This window comes from Suricata suricatta, chromosome 3 (assembly GCF_006229205.1).
Source record: "Suricata suricatta isolate VVHF042 chromosome 3, meerkat_22Aug2017_6uvM2_HiC, whole genome shotgun sequence".
In the NCBI taxonomy this organism is placed as follows: Eukaryota; Metazoa; Chordata; class Mammalia; order Carnivora; family Herpestidae; genus Suricata; species Suricata suricatta.
This window is the reverse complement of record NC_043702.1, coordinates 56,468,148-56,490,729: the sequence shown is the minus strand read 5'-3', so window position 1 is coordinate 56,490,729 and position 22,582 is coordinate 56,468,148. Positions and strand designations below refer to the sequence as shown.

General features: G+C 37.3%; 1 protein-coding gene across 1 annotated transcript in view; it reads right to left on the bottom strand.

Annotated features, from left to right (window-relative positions):
• The window catches only part of OLA1 (Obg like ATPase 1), a 174,824-nt gene that overhangs the window by 52,114 nt on the left and 100,128 nt on the right, over positions 1-22,582 (bottom strand). Inside the window, exon 5 of the mRNA XM_029934369.1 lies at positions 19,209-19,384. Coding sequence (XP_029790229.1) covers positions 19,209-19,384 — 176 coding nt within the window. The remainder of the gene's footprint in view (positions 1-19,208; positions 19,385-22,582) is intronic.

Below are 22,582 nucleotides of genomic sequence, written 5' to 3'. Positions count from 1 at the left end.
AAGTAGGTTCAGAACAATGAAATAAAATTAAGAATACAGATTCTGTCAGGGCGCCTGGGTGGCTCAGTCGGTTAAGCAACCAACTTCAGCTCCGGTCAGATCTCACAGCTCTGTGGGGAGCTGTCTGTGCAGACAGCTCAGAGCCAGGAGCCTGCTTCCCATTCTGTGCTTCCCTCTCTCTCTCTGCCCTCCCCTGCTCACACTCTGTCTTTCTTTCAAAATAATAAATAAACATTAAAAAAATTTTTAAAAGAATATGGATTTTGTCATCAAAAAGATCTGGGCTTGAGTTCTGGCTCTGCCACTTTCTACCTGTGAAATTTTGGGACAGTTACTTAACATCTCTAATTTTTGTTTTGGTAAGATTGGTATAACTCCAACTCAACATATAGTGATTATGAGGATTAAATGAGAAAATACATGTAAATTAACTGCCACAGCTGCAGGCACATGGAAATACTCAATAGGTATAAGTATTATCATTTATGGCAGAATACATAATATGATTTCACTTGTGGTTTTGAAACTATACAGAATATAAACAAATATACTCAAATAATGAAACTGGGTAGATGCCATACCAAATTGTTAGCAAAAAAAAATTTCTAGAAGATTAAGAGGGAATTTCCCTTTGTGCCTTCTTTTCTAAAACTGTAATGCTGTTTTATTTATTCCTAACCAAAAAAACCCAAACCATCTTTGCAGGAAAAAATATATATTTGCAGTGTGAGGGGGAAGGGAGGACTTCATCTATTCTCTGCTCACCATATGTAACCTTAAAATTTGATGACTAAATAGATAAGACCTGGCAGTTTATCAAGGTGACTCACTCTTATTCTGTAATAATTATACCTTCTAAGTCTGATACTTGCCTCTAGCCAAATCCACTACCCCAGTACCTGATGCTGACACCCAGAGAACTGATCTGTGCTGGTTAGGTGGCTTTAATTTAGCACACAGCCAACAATGCACTCACCAAACGAAAGGCGACCAGGAATTCCACTCAAAATAGTCTGGCTACGAGTCCACCAATACAGCTTCTTCTTGCTCCAACCCTGAGTACCCCCTTCTAAATATTCTAAATTGAGGAAAGACCAATCTATGTTTTCTCTCATGAAACAGAACTCCATTGTACATTCTAATGTGATATTTAGGATCTGCCTGAATCAGAATATTAAACATTTGTTGCTCTGTTAGATGAATACTGCTGTCTATGGAGACCAGAGTACTGAACCTTAACTACCATCTTTCTACATACTTCAGTGACCAAAACTCCAGAAAGGAATCAACAAAGGACCAAATTGTAATACAATTGGCAGCAATGTTCTGTATGCGCGCGTGTGCGTGTGTGTGTGTATGTGTGTGTAAAAAGAGGTTATCATCCAAAAATCGAAATAATAGGTTGATTCTAGTAATAATCTGAGTAGATGTATGTTGGCAGTTGTGGGTTTTCGGTTATGTGATTCACTGACATAAACAGTGAGAACTTAACATAGCAAAGCTCTTGGCCTCTTGGCCATAAAGTGCATGGCAAACACAATGGACACTCAATTCATTCTTGAGATAAAGATTTCAAGAGGATTTAAACATTACTAAAAAGAAGAGGGCAACAATCCTGCATGATTCCTGTGAATAAGTCGGAATGGATTTCATCATGTTCAAGGAAGGATGGAGGCATGAGGGGAAGGAGTCCACAAATAGGATTTTAATAAAAAGGCTACTGAATAAAGGACATTATAAAGAAAGAAGAAAATGATCATGCATATGCACACACATGCACCCTCTAATGAATTATCTGGCATACTTGGCAGAATACAAAAAATATATAGATATATGCAAAAAAGATTCTGTTTCGATGAAACAGAAGCATGAGGCCATAAAGACAAAACAGAGTAATGTCAGAAAAAAATGGATGAAAAAAGTTGACAAACTAAGAAAAATTTGTAAGAAAACAAAATCAATGCAGAAAGTAGGAAATAAAAGTAGGAAAATAAAAATCCAAAATGAAAATTCAACTGACACACAGCAGAAGGTAATCAATGGTTTGAATGTCAAACTTGGGAAGGTGTATACTAAGTATTCAATATACATGGTATGAACTATGTAAGTGTATAGCTTGATGAAGTATCACAGAGTGAACACACACCTACAACTACTCTGATCAATATATAGAATATTATTAGTAATACAGTCACAATGTTCCACTCTTCTCCAGGGATAATCACAATTCTGGCTTCTTTGCATAACAAATTAGCCCGTTATTAAAATTTACAGAAATGGAATCATACAATATGCATTATTGTGTGTCCAGCTTCTTTTGTTCAACATAGTGAGATTCATCCATGTTGTTAGAGGTAGTAGTAGTATGTTTTTTCTTTGCCATGTAATAATCCCCTGTAGGAATATTCCACAGTGTATTTATATATTCCACGATTAATGGACACTTAGATTGCTTATACTTTAAAGCTATTATGAATAAAGCTGCCATAAACATTCTTGTACATGTATTTTGGTAAATTTGTGCATGCATTTCTCTAGAGTATATACCTAAGCCTGGGAAAGCTATGTCATACATTCACCCACATTTAGTATATATTGCTAATCAGTTTTCTTTACAATACTTGGTACTGTCAGTGTTCTTAATGTATGGGGTCATCTGAATTTGCATTTCCCTAATCATTAATGGAGGAGTTCCTCTTTCACGAAGTACGTGTTCAACTCTTTTGCCCATTTTTCTATTGGGCTGTCTTTTCCTTATTTATTTGTAGTTCTATGCATATTCTATAGACAAATTCTTTGTTAGATGCTGCAAATATCTTCTTTCACTCTGTACCTTATCTTTTCTTTCTCTTGTTTAAGTCTTAATTTTGTTGTTTTTTTTTGAGAAAGAACATGTGTGACTTGGGAAGAGGGTCAGAGGGAGAGAGAGAGAATCTAAATCAGGCTCCACAATCAGCATAGAGCCTGATGCAAGGCTCAATATCACAACCCCAAGATCATGACCTGAGACAAAATCAAGTCAGATACTTACCCAACTGAGCCAGACACTGCCCCAACAGAAGTTTTAATTTTAATGTCATCCAATAAACTTTTTCCTTTATGATTACTGATTTTTGTGTCATTTAAAAAAATTTGCCTATTACAAGGTCTTGAAAATGTTTTACGCTATATAATAAATGCTTTATTCCAGAAGAGTTCACTTTTTACTCTATGTAAACTTTACTTTTTTTGGTATAGTGTGATGTGGATGAGGATTTATTTTCTCTCCCACATGGATACACAACTGACCCGATGTCACTTCTTGAGAAAAGCACTGTTACTCTGCAGTACCATTATTGCCACAAATCAAATTGTATCTGTGTCTGCATATCCACTGTTCCCTGGTCAATTTGTCTGTCCTTGAGTTTCTTAATTACTGCAGGCTCAGAATAATCTTAATATAAGATTCATGAGGAGTGCCTGGGTGGCCCAGTTGGTTAAGCAGCCAACTTTGGCTCAGGTCATGATCTCACAGTTCGTGGGTTCGAGCCCCGCGTCAGGCTCTGTGCTGACAACTAGCTCAGAGCCTAGACCCTGTTTCGGATTCTGTCTCCCTCTCTCTCTGACCCTCCCCTGCTCACACTCTCTCTCTGTGTCACAAAAACAAATAAATGTTTAAAAAAAAAAAAAGAATTCATGTGTACCACATCTTCTCTCTTTTTCTTTGAGACCATCTTGACTGTTTTTGGAACTTCGCATTTCTTGGTTAAGATGTGTGTCTTATAAGCAGCATAGAGATAGGCTTTTAAAATCCAATCTGACATTCTTTGTCTAATTTGTAAAAAATTTTGTTAAGGTGAAATTCATATAAATTCACATAGACATAAAATTATTTTAAAGTAATTTAGTACTAAAAAGTTGGTATATTCACAATTACAGAAGTTACAGAACTATCACCTCTATCTATTTCCAAAACATTTCTATCACACTAAAATAAAATCCTATATTCACTGAGAAGTTTCTCCACAGTATCCCTTCTCTCTTAGTCCCTGGTAACCACCAATCTGCAGTTCTGTGTCTATGAATTTACTTATTCTGGAGGTTTTGCACAAATGGAATCATATAATATATGACCATTAGGTCTAGGTTCGTTTGTTCTCTATTGTTAAGATTCTGTTTCTTGGGGCATCTGTGAGGCTTAGTCTGTTAAGTGTCCAACTTCAGCTCAGGTCATGATCTCACAGTTTGTGAGTTTGAAGCCTGGAGCCTGCTTCGAATTCTGTGTCTCCCTCTTTCTCTCTCTGCCCCTCTGTTTATGTTTATATATATATAGTCTGTTTCTTGGCTTATCTCTCTCTGGTACTCATTTGCTTTTTTTTTTCAACTTTATTTTTAAGTAATCTCTATACTCAATATGGGGCTAAAACTCAGAGCACTGAGATCAAGAGTCATATGCCCCACTGACTGAGCCAGCCAGGCAATACTAATTTATTTTTGAAGGTTAAATAATATTCTATTGATGTATACACCACAACTTGTTTAAACAGTCATAGCCAATGGACATTTGGGCTGTTTTCCACATTGTGGCTACTGTGCATAGCACAGCTATGAATATGCATGTACATGTATTTCTTAACTACTCGGTCATATGGTAATTCTATGTTTAACTAAGTTTAACTCTTTGAAGAACCACCGAATTGTCTTTGAATTGGAGTATTACTCTACTCTCTTCCTCTATTATTGCTCTTCCCACTGCTTATGCTATTATTGTCATGTATTTTAACTGTATCTCTATACATTAAAATCATAAGACATTTTATTTTCTTTTTATTTTGAAATAATTTTAAACTTAAAAGCTACAAGAAGAATAGACAAATGTCTATACATCCAGATTCATTAACGTATCATTTTGCCACTTTTGTTTTATTGTTTCATTGTCTGTATATATGTAAATGTATACACACACAAGAAACATAAGCATATTATTATATCTATATATTACATATTGCCAGAATTCACGGATGGACTAGATATGTGAAATGATGTGAAGAGATTGTGTCAAAGATGACTATTTCTGGTTTGCATAATCTAACAGATAGCAGTACATTTCACTGAAATAAAAAACCCTGGAGAATCAGATTTGAGGGAGGGAACCCTTGGGTTTGATTTTAGGTGTGCTAACTCTGAGATATCTTTGAGATATCCATAAGATGTCAAGTCAGGAATTAAATACACTAGTCTGGAGCTCAGAGGGCAGGTAAAGGCTACAGGCAGAAATCTGGAAGTTACCTGTACTTAAATAGTAATTGTAGCAATGGATATGGATGATATCACATAGGAAGAAAATTGAGAGAGGAGAGCCTTAGATTCAATTTTAAGTAGTACCAATATTTAGTATTTAGTAGCAAAGATATAAGAGGATGAGCCTACAAAAGAAACAGAAGTTGCTAGAGAAGGAGGGAAATCAGGAGAATGTGGTCATGCATCCAAGGGAAGAGTAGTTCAAGGACACACAGTAGTATCCAATGCTAATGACAAATCATGTGACTGAAAATGTCCACTGGGTTTAAAACTGCAAACGTCACCAATGACCCTGATGGAAGCTGTTTGGGTCTGATGGCAGATAATCCAGATAGATTAGACTGAGTTATTAGGTGGTAGAAAAAATAAACTCTTTCAAGAGGGTTTTAAGAAGGAGACTGTGAAAATATGGTAAATGAAGGATACGGGAGTGCGGTATTAAAGTTTTTTTCTTTTCTCTGAGATTAAAAACAATATATAGAAAACAATCTGCCTTGAGAGGGATAAGTTGTATATACAAGAAAGAAGGACTGTTGGTGAATACACTAAACACTACTTGAATAGTAAGGGTAAACTTTATGATATGCGAATTTATTTCAATAAAGTAATTTAGGTGCACCTGGGTGGCTCAGTCCATTAAGTGGCTGACACCTGATCTCAGCTTAGGTCCTGATCTCATGGTCCCTGAGTTCAAGCCCTGTGTTCAGGTTCCATGCTGGGTGTGAGGTCTACTTAAAAAAAAAAAAAAAAAAAAAAAAAAAAAAAATATATATATATATATATATATATATATATATATATATAATAACTTAAAAGCAATGAAGGGGGAAGAAAGGATGACTAGTAGTGTAAGGTTTCTGAAAAGTTAGGACATGATAAGATGCAAAGAACTGGAAAACTACCCACTGCTAAGAGGAGTGAATAAGCAAGCTTTATTTAGATTTGGCTACTGGAAAACTGAGTGAATTTCTGTCTGGTAGTTTTTATTTTGATCTCTGAAATAGAAGGCAAAGTCATTCACTGAAGGTAGGGATGGATGAACTAGGGAGTAGGCATGAATAAGATGCTTGAGCAGAAAAGGGAAGCAGTTGCAGCAGAGAGCAGGAAGGCAAATAAGAAAGCTAGATATAGCTGAGGGCCCATCTGAGGCTGGTACTAATGAGTTTATGGGGATACTAACATCCTATGTAAAATTTTCTCCATCTATGTTTTGTTGGCTATAGGCTAGGAGAAAGTGGACAGGTGGGACTACCCAGGAAAGTATGTTTACAGCAAAGGTACCCTAACATCTGTTCATTTAGAAGTTCATTCCCCTCAAGGAATATATAAAACTGATGATTCTAAAGTAGTCTGGCCTCAATGAGTCTAATCCTTCTGACCCTTGCCCCAAATACAATACATTCTTTTGTGTTACCCTGAAAGTCTTAACATAGCTTTGTTCTTCCTAACGCTGTCCTCAAAGACATAACACCATGAGCACTGAGGACCTATAATGTGCCAAGTCTCCTACCATTTTACCTAGTATACTGAGCACATTACTCAACACGGCTTTACTCTCAGTCCACACATTCTGCTGAGGAAACAGTTCTTACCCAAAAAACACTCTTCCTGGCCTATACTGATGGGTACTTGACCTATGAAGTGTTCTCATGCAAAAAAAGACTGCCAAAATGGGAATAAACTGAGGCAATTAGATGCTTGTTTTCAGGAAGTACTTAAATTGAGAGAACTAGAGATTTAAGCTTAAAGGACACACTGAGCCAATGTAAGACAGAGTAAATTACATGACGTAATAAACAGGCTAATTAAAAGTAAGCAGAAATTGAGGCACCTGGGTGGCTCAGTCAGTTAAGCATCTGACTTTGGCTCAGGTCATGACCTCACGGTTTGTGAGTTCAAGCCCCATACACAGCTCTGTGCTGACAGCTTGGAGCCTGGAGCCTGGAGCCTGCTTCAGATTCTGTAACTCCCTCTCTCTATCCCTCCCCACCCTCTCAAAAACAAATAAACATTAACAAAAAAACTAAGCGGAAATTATGAAGAAGCAGAAATCAGGAATAAAAGCAATATATAAAAGAGCAAATGAACTGCAGTGGCAGAAAAAAAAAAAAAAGAATTCTAGTGAGGCAGAAATGAAGGCCATCGGAGTTACGTGAATGGCAGAGCGCCACACAAAGAAGTGCGGAGACTTCCGAATTCCTGGGTGATGCCCTGGGCTGATTTACAATTCTACCCAACAGGTCTGGCTATAGCACACTTCCTGATCTCAACATTTTTGGATTCCCATTTCCTTTCTTGCCTTGTATCTTAAAAATAAAAATTCATTTCCTGAAATAGCCTAAGTTGAATCCCTGGTCCTTATAATTATTTAAAAATACAATAAAACTTCTGAGACTAAATCATTCCGGGAGTGCCTGGGTGGCTCACTCAGTTAAGCATCTGATCCTCAATTTTGGCTCAAGTCATAATCTCAGGTTCGTAGGATCGAGCCCCTCCTGGATTCCACACTGAGTAGAATCTGTTTAAGGTTCTCTCTTACTCTGCGGCACCTGGGTGGCTCAGTCGGTTAACCATCTGACTCTTGATTTCTGCTCAGGTCATGATCTCAAGGCTCATGAATTTTAGCTCTGCATCGGGGCTCTGTACTGACAGTGTGGAGCCTGCTTGGGATTCTCTCTTCCTCTCTTTCTGCCCCTCCCCTGCTCCCACTCTCTCTCTCAAAAATAAACAAACATAAACATTTTAAAAAACTCAAAAGATTCTCTCTTCTTCTATTCCGCCCCTCCCCAGCTTGCACGCACACATGTGCGCATGCGCACCTTCTTTCTCTCACCAAAACAATACAAAACAAAAAAATCTAGGGCGCCAGGGTGGCTCAGTCGGTTGAGTGTCCCTCCTACTTCAGCTCATAAGCACCCTACTTCAGCCACGATCTCATGGTTTGTCAGTTCAAGCCCCGCATCAGGCTCGCATTTGTGCTGTCAGCACAAAGCCCACTGTGGATCCTCTGTCCCCCACTCCCTATGCTCTTCTCCCAATCACGCTCTTTCAAAAACGAATAAAAACATTAATTTTTTTTAAATCACTCAAAAGATTTTCATCTTTAGCAGATTTTACCTGTATGTTCACATATTACCAAATAAGTCAAAAGTCTTTCCCTAAAACCTTAAAAGAAAAACAATGATTTACTTAAAATAATGACTATAAACTGAGAAAGTAAAATATCTTACACTGTTAAGACAATCATTAAATTAATACTGGTCAATTACATTTATACTCTCACTCTTCCCATCTCAGTTCAAGAAAAAGGAAACACTTTGCCTCAACCTACCCACTGCTAAAAGCATCAATGTCAAAAAATACCTTCTTTATACTTAAGAATGCTTCCTATGATAATCATTTCTCCTAAACCGATACAAGAGTCCTTCCTACCTACCTGAGAGTTTGACTCTCAGGTTGGTATTGTCACATTAAATTAAGCAACTTACTCTAATTTTGAAAATTTTAGGGGCGCCTGGGTGGCTCAGTCAGTTAAGCTTCCGGCTTCGGCTCAGGTCAGATCTCATGGTTTGTGGGTTCAAGCCCCACGTCGGGCTCTGTGCTGACAGCTAGCTCAGAGCCTGGAGCCTGTTTCAGATTCTGTGTCTCCCTCTCTCTCTGACCCTCCCCTGCTCCAGCTGTCTCTCTCTGTCTCTCAAAAATAAATAAAAAGCATTAAAAATTTAAAAAAAAAAAAGAAAATTTTATAACCTCTTTCCTAGTTTTAGGGTGTATGTATTATGTAGACTCTAGATGAACTACACTAGTATCTTTTTTTTAATGTTTATTTTTGAGAGAGTGTGCACATGTGTGCAGGGGAGGGGCAGAAAGAAGGGGAGATAGAGGATCCAAAGAAGGCTCCACGCTGACAGCAGAAAGCCTGATAAGGGGCTCAAACCCATGAACCATGAGATCATGACCAGAGCCGAAGCATTATGACTTGAGCCACTCAGGCACCCCTGAACCACAATAATTTCTAATCACATTTCTGGTTCGTGCATTTCTAATGGGCTGCTTATTTAATAAATACTTTTTAACTTGGGATTCATTTCCATAAATTTATTTTATAAAACCAATAAAATTAAAATAGAAAAATATTTAAGAGCGAAGCATTCATAACTCTCTCTAATCGACTATTATCACTTAGAATTTCCTTCTGGACTACTTTCAATGGAGATTTCTTCAGTTATAACCACAATGTACTTGTACAATAATGTTCATAGAGATATTATTCACAATAGCCAAAATGTAAAAACACTCCAAATGGCCACAGAATGTGGTACATACAGAGAAAACCATTCAGTCTTAAAAAGGAATAAAATTCTGATCCTACAACATGAGTGAACCTTGAAAACACTATGCTAAATGAAATAAATCAGGTACAAAAGGACAAAAATTATAAATCCACTTATATGAGGAACCTAGAATAGGCAAATTCAGAGAGAAAGTAGAGGAGAGGTTCCCAGGGGCTGTGAGGGGGAGGAAAAGATGGGAAGTTATTATTTAAAGGACGAGGAGTTTCAGTTTGAGATGGTGAAAGAATTCTGAAAATGGACAGTGGTAATAGGCATACAACATTGTGAATGGCTTCAATGCCACTAAATTGGACACTTAAAATGGTTAAAATGGTAAATTTTATGTTATGTACAGCGCATCAAAATCAAAAACATTTTTTAAAGAGTAGGACACATCTGCTTTAGGCCATGTCTGAAAGGATGACTAAGAAATGGGGATGGAGGGGCAGCAAAAGAGGAGAGTTCTAGTAAATGAGCTCATGCGAAACTAAAATGTTTAGTTCACTATTGGGCAAGATGAGAAAATTTCAGTCAGACAAGACTGAATCACAAAGAAATCTGTGAGACATGGACTTTATGTTGGCAGTATCTATATAGGAAGATGGTGAGGTATTTTAATCAAGGGAATAACATAGTTAGATCTGCACTTTATATTTGCAGAAAATAAGGGGCAAGAAGGGTAAAGAAGTCAGTTAAGCTGCTAAAGGAAATTAGCATAATGAAGCCCAAAACTAAATAAGAAGGGAGGAAGAGATATAGGGAATCTTCAGGAGATAAAATCAATAGGATGGGATGTAATGGTAGAGGAGAAAGAGAAGTCAAAGATATTGGTTGTCAGTTCAAACAATTTTATTTCATTAAAAGAAGTAGAAACTATGAAAAGATAGAGAATATAGGGAGAAAGATAAATGAATGCAGTTCAGCCTCACCATCTACTTGCAGCATCTAATTCTTTTAGAAAACAATCTAAGTCACTTAAGAATAGTTCTGGAAGGGTACATAAACTCTCAAGAGGAGAAAAGTGTAAATGAGAAGACAGAAATGGGAGAATTATGTTTTACAGTACATCATTTTGAATTTGTTTTAGTCAAAAATATACCTATTACATATGCAAACAATGTTAATTTTTTAAAGTTATGTAAAAATCAACTTTAAAAACTGCCCTAAAATAATAAAAAGAAATCTGCTAATAGCTATATGTTTTGGGGGATATTAATTACTTAACTCAGAGATACTAACAGGGAAAAAAGACTCAATTATAATTTCTGGTTGCCTTCTTTGTCTAATTAACTGTTAACTCTACGAATGTTTTTTAAGTGTGATAATTTCCAAATTAATTAATACAAAATAAGTTGTTCCTTAAAGGCTTCTACTTGCATTTTCCAAAATTTGTCTTTCCAAATGAAATGTACACACACTTAGAACAGATTTAAAAATCAACCTTGGGGTACCTGGGTGGCTCAGTTGGTTGAATGTCCGACTTTGGCTCAGGTCATGATCTCACGGTTCATGGGTTTGTGCCCTGTGTTGGGCTCTGTGCTGACAGCTAGCTCAGAGCCTGAAGCCTGTTTCAGATTCTGTGTCTCCCTCTCTCTCTGATCCTCCCCTGCTCACGGCATCTCTCTCTGTCTCTCAAAAATAAAAAACAGGAAAAAAAATCATCCTTGATTTTGATGCCCTGGTGTTAATGTTAAATCATAAACCGTCCCAAATAGATATGCTGATCCTAACCCCTGGTACTTAGTGTGACCTTACTTGAGAATTAGTTGAGGCCATACTGGTACTGGGTGGGCCTATAGCCCAATTATGCCTAGTTTCCCTATTAGAGGAGGGAAATTTGGGGGCACCTGGGTGGCTCAGTTGGTTGAGCATCTGGTTTCGGCTTAGGTTCATGAGTTCAAGCCCACATCCAGCTCACTGCTATCAGTGCAGAGCCTGCATCAGATCCTCTGTCCCCCTCTCCCTACCCCTCCCCTGCTTGCACTTCCTCAAAACTAAACATTAAAAAAAAAAAAAGAGGGAAATCTAGACAGAAACAAGAGGGAAGATGATTTATGTAAAGATGGAGGCAGAGACTGCTACCTAACCACAAACCAAGAAATGGCTGGGGTGACCAGAAACTGAAAAGCCAAGAAAGGATTCTGCTCTAGAGGGCTCAGAGGAAGCATGGTCCTGCCAACACCTTGATGTCAGATTTCTAGTCTCCAGACTATGAAAGAATACTTTTTTTTTTAAATTTTTTATGTCTTTATTTTGAGAGACAGACAGAGAATGAGCAGGGGAAGGGCAGAGAGAGAGGGAGACACAGAATCTGAAGCAGGCTCCAGGTTCTGAGCTATCAGCATAGAGCCCAATGTAGGGCTCAAATCCACAGACTATGAAATTATGACCTGAGCCAAAGGCAGACGCTTAAATGACTGAGCCACCCAGGCCCCCCGAAAGAATGACATTTCTATCATTTGAATCCAGTTATGGCAGCCCGAGGAAACTAATACAATTGGCTAATCAATGCCAATAGGAAATGTTTATCACACACTTGCCTTCGCTAGTGTCTCAGTGTTACCACAGACAGCAAGATATTCTATAAAAGATGCCTTTATGTCAGAATATCAAACTTACACTTAGGAGAGATTCTGTTTTAGCATTAAAAAGTTGGCTCATGTTTTATGCTAGAGTATAGCTAATTTTGTCTTGCTTATTTACATAAAAATACAAATGACATCCAAATCAAGAAAACAGAAATTTCCTAAGAAGAGAGGCTTGAAATGTTGCGTTTTTAGAAGATTATCTAGAAAACACAGTAGAATGAATATTAAGGAATAAATACATTCCTAGTAAACAAAATGATCTCATTTTCTTATAACTTTCAAGTAGTTATCTCTTTTATAGCCTAGGGTCTATGTCCAGTTAAAGTCCCAGCAATCACATTTTATACCTTTAGACAACTTGTTAGAGAATATAAGGAAAAAATGTTTTTAAAAGTCTCCTATAAGAACTAGTTAACACAATCACATAGGTACTCTCTTGTGAAAACTACAGATAAATCAGAAGCAAGGAAAAATATAAAACATCACCAAATTACACTTGTGATCCTAAAAAACATTCAAAAATAGAATGGTTAGGACAAAAAATCTAAGTGCACACTGGGTAAAGGGATGGATAGCAGAGACTGTTGGTTCCTTTCCATAACCCGTTTGCTCTCACAGAACATGCTGAGGGCTTCTTATACTGCAAGCATCTGTAACTTTGCCTACGCATTGTGCTCAGACCACACAGACACCAGGTGCTGGGGAGTTAACAATCCTAGGAGCAGCCCATAACCAATGACCTACGGAAATGAGTTGATAATCACCCCAGCTTCCTCATCCTTCCCAAATGAAAAACTGAAAGGCACTTCTCTCTCTCTCTCTCTCTCTCCCTCCCTCCCTCTCTCTCCCTCTCTCTTTTTTAAGAGAGCATGAGGAAGGGAGAGGGCGAGAGACTCTTTTTTTTTTTGAAGTTTATTTATTTATTTTTGAGAGAGACAGTAGGGAGAGGGCTGAGATATAGGGAGAGAGAGAATCCATATTAACAGTACAGAGCCTGATGTTCAAACTCATGAAACCGTGAGATCATGACCTGAGCCAAAACTAAGAGTCAGGTACTTAACTGATTGAGCCACTCAGGCACTCCAAGACTCTTTTTGAAACTTTATTTATTCATTTTGAAAGAGAAAAAGTGGGGAAGGGGCAGAAAGAGAGAGAGGGAGTGAGAGAATCCCAAGCACACTGCACCACCAGAGCAGAGCCCAAGTGGGGCTGGAACTCATGAACAGTGAAATCATGACCTGAGCTGAAGCCAGATGCTTAACCGACTGTGCCACCCACATACCCCCCTACAAGTCAGTTTCTCCAATGCTTTCCAGGGGTCCCTAGCAGGACTGAGCCTCAGCTGTTCAGGGTTTCTAACTGCCTGTTAACATATTATGTATCAGTTTCCTTCTTTTTCTGATCTTAATTTCTCACTCCCTGAAATGTGCCTCCTAAAACAGCACCCGAAGAAATCACCTGCACTCCAATCATTGCTTTGGTGTCACTTCTGAGGAAATTCAACTTAAGACTTAAAGGTAAGCTTAGATTAAAAGGCAAAAAGTCTCATACATGACTCAAAATGGCTTTGTAACTCCAAATGGTACAATCTTGTGAAAACTCATAAAGAGTTTCTTCTTAGCTTTTGTTCATAAATTACACTGTCTACATAATTTTTCAGGTGAGTGAAGATGAAATTGATCTTAAGTCTATAACTTCTCATATGTGCATCTCTTCCACCTTCACATATTCTACAATATTCCTTTTGAAGTTCAGACAAAAACTTCAAAACTCTTTTCTCCAGGGCACTAATTACAGCTTGATGAATGCAGACAAGAAACTGTTAAGGACAATGCATTTAACCCTTTTGGAAAGCCACCTAAAAGAAGTAATTTCCTTAGACCTTTTTTTCTAAATAAAAAAGTTTAATAATATTCTGTTAAGAAAATAAGTCAAGTAACAGAGAGGTATGGAGTAAAAATACTCAAAGTGTTCACCCTAATCACCCACTTCCCTTTCCAAATACTTTATTCTTAACACTTTTTAAATTTTCTAGATGTTTACTATTAACATGATTGAGAGTATTTCCATACTTGTTTTACTATAAATATTGTTGTGACTTGCTTTATTTTTTAAGGCAAAAGTAGTTATAATGTAAAAATATTCACTAATAAACCAACTACTTACAAAATTAATCTACCTTCAAACACCATTCCCTCGTTAGGCTGGTTTCTAGCCTCACCAACTGTCATACTGGCATATTAGGAAAATTGTTGGTAACTTCTATCCAGGAGACTTCCACTTTCAGTAATAATGAACTAAGTGATTCAGAATTGATCACCTTTCTAAAGATAACTATAAAACAGATCTAAATAGAGGAAACATAGAACCAAGGACCTAAGAAGATAATGAGGCAGCACGAGACCACGAAGAGGGTTGGAGGTAGGAACACCTAAGTCCCTTCTACCCTTGGGGGAGGAGGGGATACCTGCTCTAAGCAGTGAACTAACTTTTAAGCATGTGTAAGAACCACTAGTAGAGCTTCTTAAATCATATGCCTAGAGATTCGGATTTAGAAGATCTGTAGCTTTAACTTCCATTTCTAACAAGCTCCCAGGTAATGGTGATATTGCAAGTCTGAGGACCACACTTTAATTGTCCCTGATCTAGACTGAAGACTGGGACAGCAGGGGATGAGGAAAGTAACAGAAATGATTTGGGGAACACAAAGAAGGCCAGACTCTGTGTATGAACCCCTCATTCTATCTTTACCTTCTCACCTTTACCACTCAGCAGGGTTGGGATCCCACTGTCAGTTTTGGCCATTTTTACCTGGGGTCATCTGCCAATCCTCAGGAAAAAGTTAAGATGCCAATGCTCTTTGATTTATGACATAGGAGCATTTCATTGGAGTAGGGAAACAGTCTTTTTAAAAAAAAAAAATGGTGCTGGAGTAACAGGTTTTCCATATGGGAGGGAAAAAACTGAATCAATTCCTGCTTTATACTATTTACAAAAAATAAATTCCAGGTAGGATAAAGACCTAACTATGAATGGTAAAATAATAAGGCTTTTAGAAGATAAAAGATCATCTGATAACCTTAGAGTAGGAAAGATTTTTAAAAATTTTTTAATGTTTATTTATTTTTGAGAGATAGAGAGACAGAGCATGAGCAGGGGAAGGGCAGAGAGAGAAGGAGACACAGAATCTGAAGCAGGTTCCAGGCTCTGAGCTGTCAGCACAGAGTCCGACATGGGGCTCGAACTCACGAACCACGAGATCATTACCTGACCTAAGTCGGCCACCTAAATGACTGAGCCACCCAGACGCCCCAGTAAAGATTTCTTAGAGAAGACACAAAAAGCACTATACTTAAAATTGAGACCTGTTTCTCAAAAGATACCGTTAAAAAGAGCCAAAAACTAAAGTCACAGAGTGGGAGAAGATATTGATGTAAGTAATGAGAAGACACTGATCCAATAGAAAATGGGCAAAATTAGAACTAGCAGTTTACAAAAGACGAAGTGTAAGAGTCAACAAATATTTAAAAAAACAAAAGAAAGGTCTCCAATCTTGACTAAAGAACTGCAAATTAGAACCATAACCGAATGTCATCAAGCCACAATTAGCAAAAATGAAACAAAATCTGACAATAGGCAGGTGTTGGCAAAAGGATAAACTGTCATACACTAGGAAACAGTGTTATCCAATAAGGCTGAAGATACATATACACTCCTACTTCTAGATTCATGCCTTACACTACCTTTATGTGCATTGGGATATGAAAGAGCTGCGTTGTTCATAATTATCAAAAACTTGGGCGGGGGAATTCAAATGCCTAGTAATAGTAAAATAGATTTTAAATTATGATATATTTTCAGTAAAATATTTTACAGTGAGGAAAACAAGTGAGTTAAGATAAATGTTACATGAATGAGTGCACAAAATAATGTGGAGTGAAAAATGCTCACATAAATACTTATGACATTATATTAAGTTTTAAATCAGGAAAAACTAATTCTTACTGTTTTAGGCACATACACTAGTATAAAAAAGGAAGGATATTATTATAAATGTCAGAGTTGTGGTTAGCTATGGGAAGATGAAGAATGTTAACACTGGTAAGTGATGGAGATAGATATTTTTGGGTGCTAATAATGTTCTATTTCTTGACACAAAAGTAGCTTTTACTAGCCTTTATTTTACAACTATTTTTTTATTTTATTTTATTTTTTTAATGTTTTTTTTTTAATTTATTTTTGATACTGAGAGAGACAGAGCATGAGAAGGGGAGGGTCAGAGAGAGAGGAGACACAGAACCGGAAGCAGGCTCCAGGCTCTGAGCTAGCTGTCAGCACAGAGCCCGACGCGGGGCTTGAACCCACAAACGTGAGATCTGACCTGAGCCGAAGTCGGAGGCCTAACTGACTGAGCCACCCAGGCACCCCACAACTATTTTTTTAAATACATATGAGGCCAATGCATCTTTTTGGAATATATTTTACAATTTTTAAAAAAGTTAAAAAAAAAAAAAAAAGACAGGGGTGCCTGGCTGGCTGGCTCAGTCGGCAGAGCATGCAACTCTTGATAGGAGTTCAAGCCCCATGTTGGGCCTAGAGCTTACTTAAAAAAACCAATAATAATGGCAAATTGGCCATCTAGTCAGACTGATCTTATTGAAAAACTCGTTCTACAATTTACTAAGCATGAAATCTTGAGCAATTCATAAAACCTCTTGAAATTTAGATTCCTCAGTTTTAACATGGAGATAATGTATATCTTGCATGTTGCAAGGTTTAAATAACATAACAAAAAATGTGTACAAAAGTGCCTGGCTCAATAAAAAGAAAAATAAGATTTCCCTGCACTAAATGATTCAATGCTGTAAAAGATCATAATTCTCCCCAAATTAAGTTTCAGATCCAACCAAATCCTATTTTTGCTAATGACGAAAAAAAAATTTCTAAAAGCCATGTGTTTTCCAGTATCGGGTTTGCAGCAGGAATCTACAGCATAATTCTCAGTGAGGGTGATATTACTTTGAGAGGGGCAAAAAGTAATTCTTATGGGTGAAAATAACCTATTTAAATGGCCTGCGGCCCTCCAAAGCTCAACCCTATCCAACAAAGCCTCACCCATTAGTATTTAATTTCTCTCATTAGTAAGAAATTAAATTAACCAGCTTAAATTAAATTTTAATTATTTTTTTTCCTTAGGCAGGGTGATCATGAAAAAAAAAAAGTTAAGAAACATTGATCTGTAATTCATTCGGAAGCAGCTGAATCTAATATTAGGAAAGAAACCAAGGGAATGATCACAGTTTTGGGAAACAAGAAAATTAGCTTATAATGCATTCTATCTATCCAGAAGAGCTGAATAGGGAAAGGGAAAATAAACGGGGAGAAGGTGTTCAGATTTTTCTGTAAACACAAGTCCAAGTGATGCTTTCAAATCTTATACAGAAATTTTAGGAATATCCTTAGAAATAAGAAGAAAATACTGTTACAAAGAATTAAAAATAGCACACAACATTCTAGTTTTCATTTGAGAGGAAAAGCCAGGAAATGGTAGCTCAAGGGTTTAAGAAGAACCTAATGCCCCTTTCTCAAAAGCAACATTGATAAATTTAGTTTTAAGAGAGTTGATGTTTTTGAAAGACACATGGATATCAGTAAGTTTCACTAAACTAAGGAGTGACCGGTTAAAGATTTCTTTTTATCAGTAACCATGCTGCTTGGAGCAAATGAACTGCTTTCAATTTTGACCACCATCTTTCTCACATTTTTCCCTTTTTAAAAAGGAGTATTTTTCATACCTGTACTTTCAATCCCCTTCTCTGTCTTAAATCTTATACAATTCCCTCAGACAAATCTCCCTCCTTTCTCTGTTCTATTTGAATAGGAAATGACTGAAGTAGCCATGATGTTAAGAGGAGTAAAATGACTTGGGTTTTGTCCCAGACTACCAAGGGATCAGTGGTCCAAGACAGGTCTCCCTGTTCCAAGACCAAGCACTACAGACCATAATTTACTAATAGTGTGCTCAAGCATCGAGGCTGACTCTGTAATTGATTTCCTCCTTAAGAGTGTAAAACTCTAATCAACTGAGTTTTCCAAACTTACTACAAGTAAATTAAAAAAGGGAAAGGATAATCAGTTTCCAGACATAAGAAAATTAAAAATAAACACATATATTAAAAATACATGAAAAATGAAAAGGAAAATCTTTCCCAGGACACAAAAGCATAAAAAGCAAGTAAGGTTTAGGAAAGATATTAATGAGAAAATATATAATTTTTTAAAAGATTTTATTTATTTTAAAGTAATTTCTATACCTAATGTGGGGCTTCAACCTACAACCCCAGATCAAGAACCGTACTCTCCACTGACCAAGCCAGCCAGGTGCCCCAGGAAAGTATAGGATTAAGGCCATCGCTTTTTTTTTTTTAATGTAAAAGACAACTTGATCATACATAAACTAAAGCTTCAAAACTGATTTTGAAGCATTACTATAATATTACTAATAATTTCTCACTACAATGTGATAAAAAAATATTTGAATATTAAAGACAATGACATGTGTTTTCATCCCATAAAGGACTAAAATGATCTAACACTACGTTCATTTAGTCAGACCCCTATGGAAGCCCAATTCCTTATATAAATCACTTCTTCAAATCCACAAAACTCATATTCATTCCTCTAAATGAATTTTAGACATATTTTTTTCATCATAAAACCACACTTTTCTAACACTAAAACTTGAGGATATACATTGTGACCATGTAAATACTCAATATTCCTGCTAAATATGCCTTGTGCTAATAACATCTTAAACAGCCTATCATCATGACCCTTTGTTGCCAAAAGAAAATGAAGTTTCTCCATGATGTTTTAATGGATATTATCCTTGGATCCTAAAGGTTCATAACAATATTAAATGTTTTATTTTATTAGATGCATTACTGTAAAAAAATAATTTAAAAAATGAACTCAAGTATCAAAGAAACTGTAAAGTTTTACTTACATATTCAGGTTTTAATTTTTTATCTCCTCCTCTCACAGCCACTTTTTCTAGTTTATCTATAATGGGGCCAATCATTTCCTCATCTTTAAGCTGAAGCTCTTCGTGTATTATTTCTATATCTCGAATAGGATCTACACTTCCTTCAACATGCGTGATATCATCATCTTCAAAAGCACCTAAAATGAATTAAAGAGAAGCAATCCAATAAACAATACAGAAGGCCATTATTAGAGTGAGTAAAGATTCCTAGAAGGTTAACAATTTATTCAAATTATTCTGAATTCTTTCAAGTAGGACACAGGTTTTTTTTTGGGGGGGGGTACTATTTAGTAATACTTAGGACACTAGCAACAAAAACAGTAATTCAAGAGCCTCAACATTTCAAAAACTGATTGAAATAAAAAATAAATAAATAAAATAAAATTTCTCTCTTTTCAGAAAGAAAATTATGCTCCAGAACTACTGCTATTTTCAGATTTGGTACATTAAAAGATACTGAATTCCAGGCATGAGAGCCTGAAGTTCTAAACTGCACTATTAGGGTTTCCAAGGGAAACGGGATTTGGGGTGGGGGGGCTGGGTGAAATCATCTGGCAGACCTCTTCCCTGCTTCAATCTACTTTATCACTGTGGTTCTGACGGTGATTAGATAATGAACCACTCAGACACACAATTTACACAGCAGCTAATTTCATCGGCCTGATTTGAGGGTATGGTTTTTAGGGGGCTATCAAAGAAGCAGATGAAGGTGCATTTGTCATATATGAGTGACAACCATTCACACTATCTGAACAAAATGGTGCTGGCCCTTATTAGAAACACATGCTATTATCACATATTTAAAGTGCAGTTGAAGCCATAATTTCAAATTGCCAACTGGAAACATAAGGGTAAAACAACCAGATATTACTGAAGCATGTGTACTGACTTTATGCCCTTTTGAAGACATAATGTGGCAACATAATTCAACTGGATTTACTCAAATTACCAGATAAAGAACAGTATCACAAAAATGAACAAATACTGAGAAATATTATAAACAGAAAGCAGTGATATACCCACAAAACAAAAAAAAGCCACATTTATAAACAAATTAATTTAATTTAAATTATCAACTAGATTATATACCCAAATTGAGATGTTTTCAAACATAAAGCATTGATTATTTTAGATAAAGCTATCACAGGAATCATGAGAGACAGTTCAATTGAGTTTAACGAAAGAAAAACAGTGACCATAGCTCATTCTTCCATACCAAAGACCAAGATATTCTCATTACAGGTTACAAAAAAATTTTTTACAAAGAATTTTTAAATATAATTTTCTAAGTTGTTTGTATCTTAATGTGGAGCTACTCAGTAATATAAATAAAAAAACATAAGTATATTGTTACAATTAGAATCTAAATATTTAAAATAATGTTAAGTATTCGTGGCATAAAACTGATGATATATTAAATAGTGCTATATAAACTGTATGAACAAAACTAGCAAGAAAGGAGGATGCATATTATATCTTACTAGTAATAAACACACTAGACAGGCAGTGATCTGGGTAGATTTTTTAAATATTTGAAAAGTATGAAAAATGTCTTCCTGGAAGCACAGTATTATTTACCAAAATTTGAGGCATCTTACACAAATGGTACAATAAAATAGGAAAATAAAAACAAAAGCTTCTTGGCAAAGCAACAAAGGCACCATGGTCAGTTCAGTTATAAAAAGAACTACAGAGGTGGGAGCCCCCGCCCAACGCAGGGCAAGCGCGTGGAGCCCGAGAGACAAAGGGAAGAGACAGAGAGACTGAACACGCTCATAGTACTGTCTCTGGGGAAGAGGTATAGAACGCTTAACTGCGCTTGGAGAGAGAAGCTCACCCCATAGATAACTGCTGGATTGCCTAAATCCCGAACCCAGGTCGCAAGGGAAAGAACAGCTTCCAGCCCAGCAACATCTTGGTGAGGAGTCAGCAACCCGCTGCAGTGGTGGTGTCAGGGGTGCTCACTTCGACCTCGGTTCTGGGAGTGGGAGCACGCACCTCATTTCCACGGTGTAACTCACCCCCAGCATTGGCCGCACGAACCCTGAATCCTGGGTGCCAACAGGGAAAAAATAGCCCCCACCTCCGCCCGATCCCTGCAGAGAGTTGGCGGCTGTGGAGACCTGGGTGCACGCATAGGCTGCAGGAGCTCCCAGCTCATTTCAAGCAGCTCCCGGCTCCGCCTCCAGCAACAGCTACGCCCTCATTCCCACAACGCTAAGGCCATCCCCGCTGGGGGTTGAGTCAGTGACGGTGCACACGTACTCCACCTCCTGCTGCGCATCTCACCTCAGGCAGGGGCAGCCACAACCCCAGCCTGAGCCAAGACAAAGCGATTCCTCCCTCTAAGAAGCCAGCAACCAAAACAAAAATATCTCATGTGTGGTAGCATAAAAAGTGCATGGACTGGAACTTTGAACCGAGGCGGGCCTGGAAAATACAACTCTACTCAACTGCGGCAAAAAGAGATCGGATTCATTAGAGTGGCCTACAGTTCATAGTTCAGCAGAGCTTGGCTTACCACCTATCTAATCTCTGTAGACACCAAGACGGAGCCTCTGAGAGCAGCCTCCAAGACCTACCACATCAAACCACGCCTATCCACAAGGGGGAGCTACTGGTTTTGGGGGTTTTTTGTTTGTTTTTGATTTTGCTTTTTTAATAATTTTTTTTTTCATTTTTTTCTTTTTGCCTTTTTCTGTGCATATTTTTTATTATTATTACTTTTTTACTTAAATTTTTAAAAATTTTTACTCCTTATTTTCCTTTCTCCCTTTTTTTTTTTCCCCTTCTTTGCCTTCTTGCAATCCAGATATACTCTCCTATATCGCATCCCTCTCTCTCCCCTCAACTGGTCATACACTTTTAGACTGTCCACTGTCCTTTGTTGTCTCTGACCCCCTTTATTTTTTTTCTTTTCTTTTTCTTTTTCTTTTCTTCTCCTCTATTCGTCTCCTTCCTCCCCATTCTTATTTTCTTTCCCCCTGTTAATGTGTTTGTTTGTTTGATTTGTCTGTGCGTTTGTGTGTTACTGTTCCCTCTGTGTGTGTCTGTTTTCCTTCTTAGGGCTACACCAAGAAACAAGCCAAAGTGTGCATGACAGCGAGCCCCAAATATTGCTGAGTAGGGAAATAAAATATTCAAAGGCACAACAAGAGAAACTGAGAGACACCATTAAAAGAATATTCCCTGAAACGACAGGCCCTGGACAGTCAATAAGCCTCCTTTAACAGAGAAATATTAACAGGTGCACAGTGCACAATGAGCTTTCTAAAGGTGACAAGAGACAGAAAACTAGCAAAAATGACAAAACGAAGGAACTCTCTCCTGAAGAA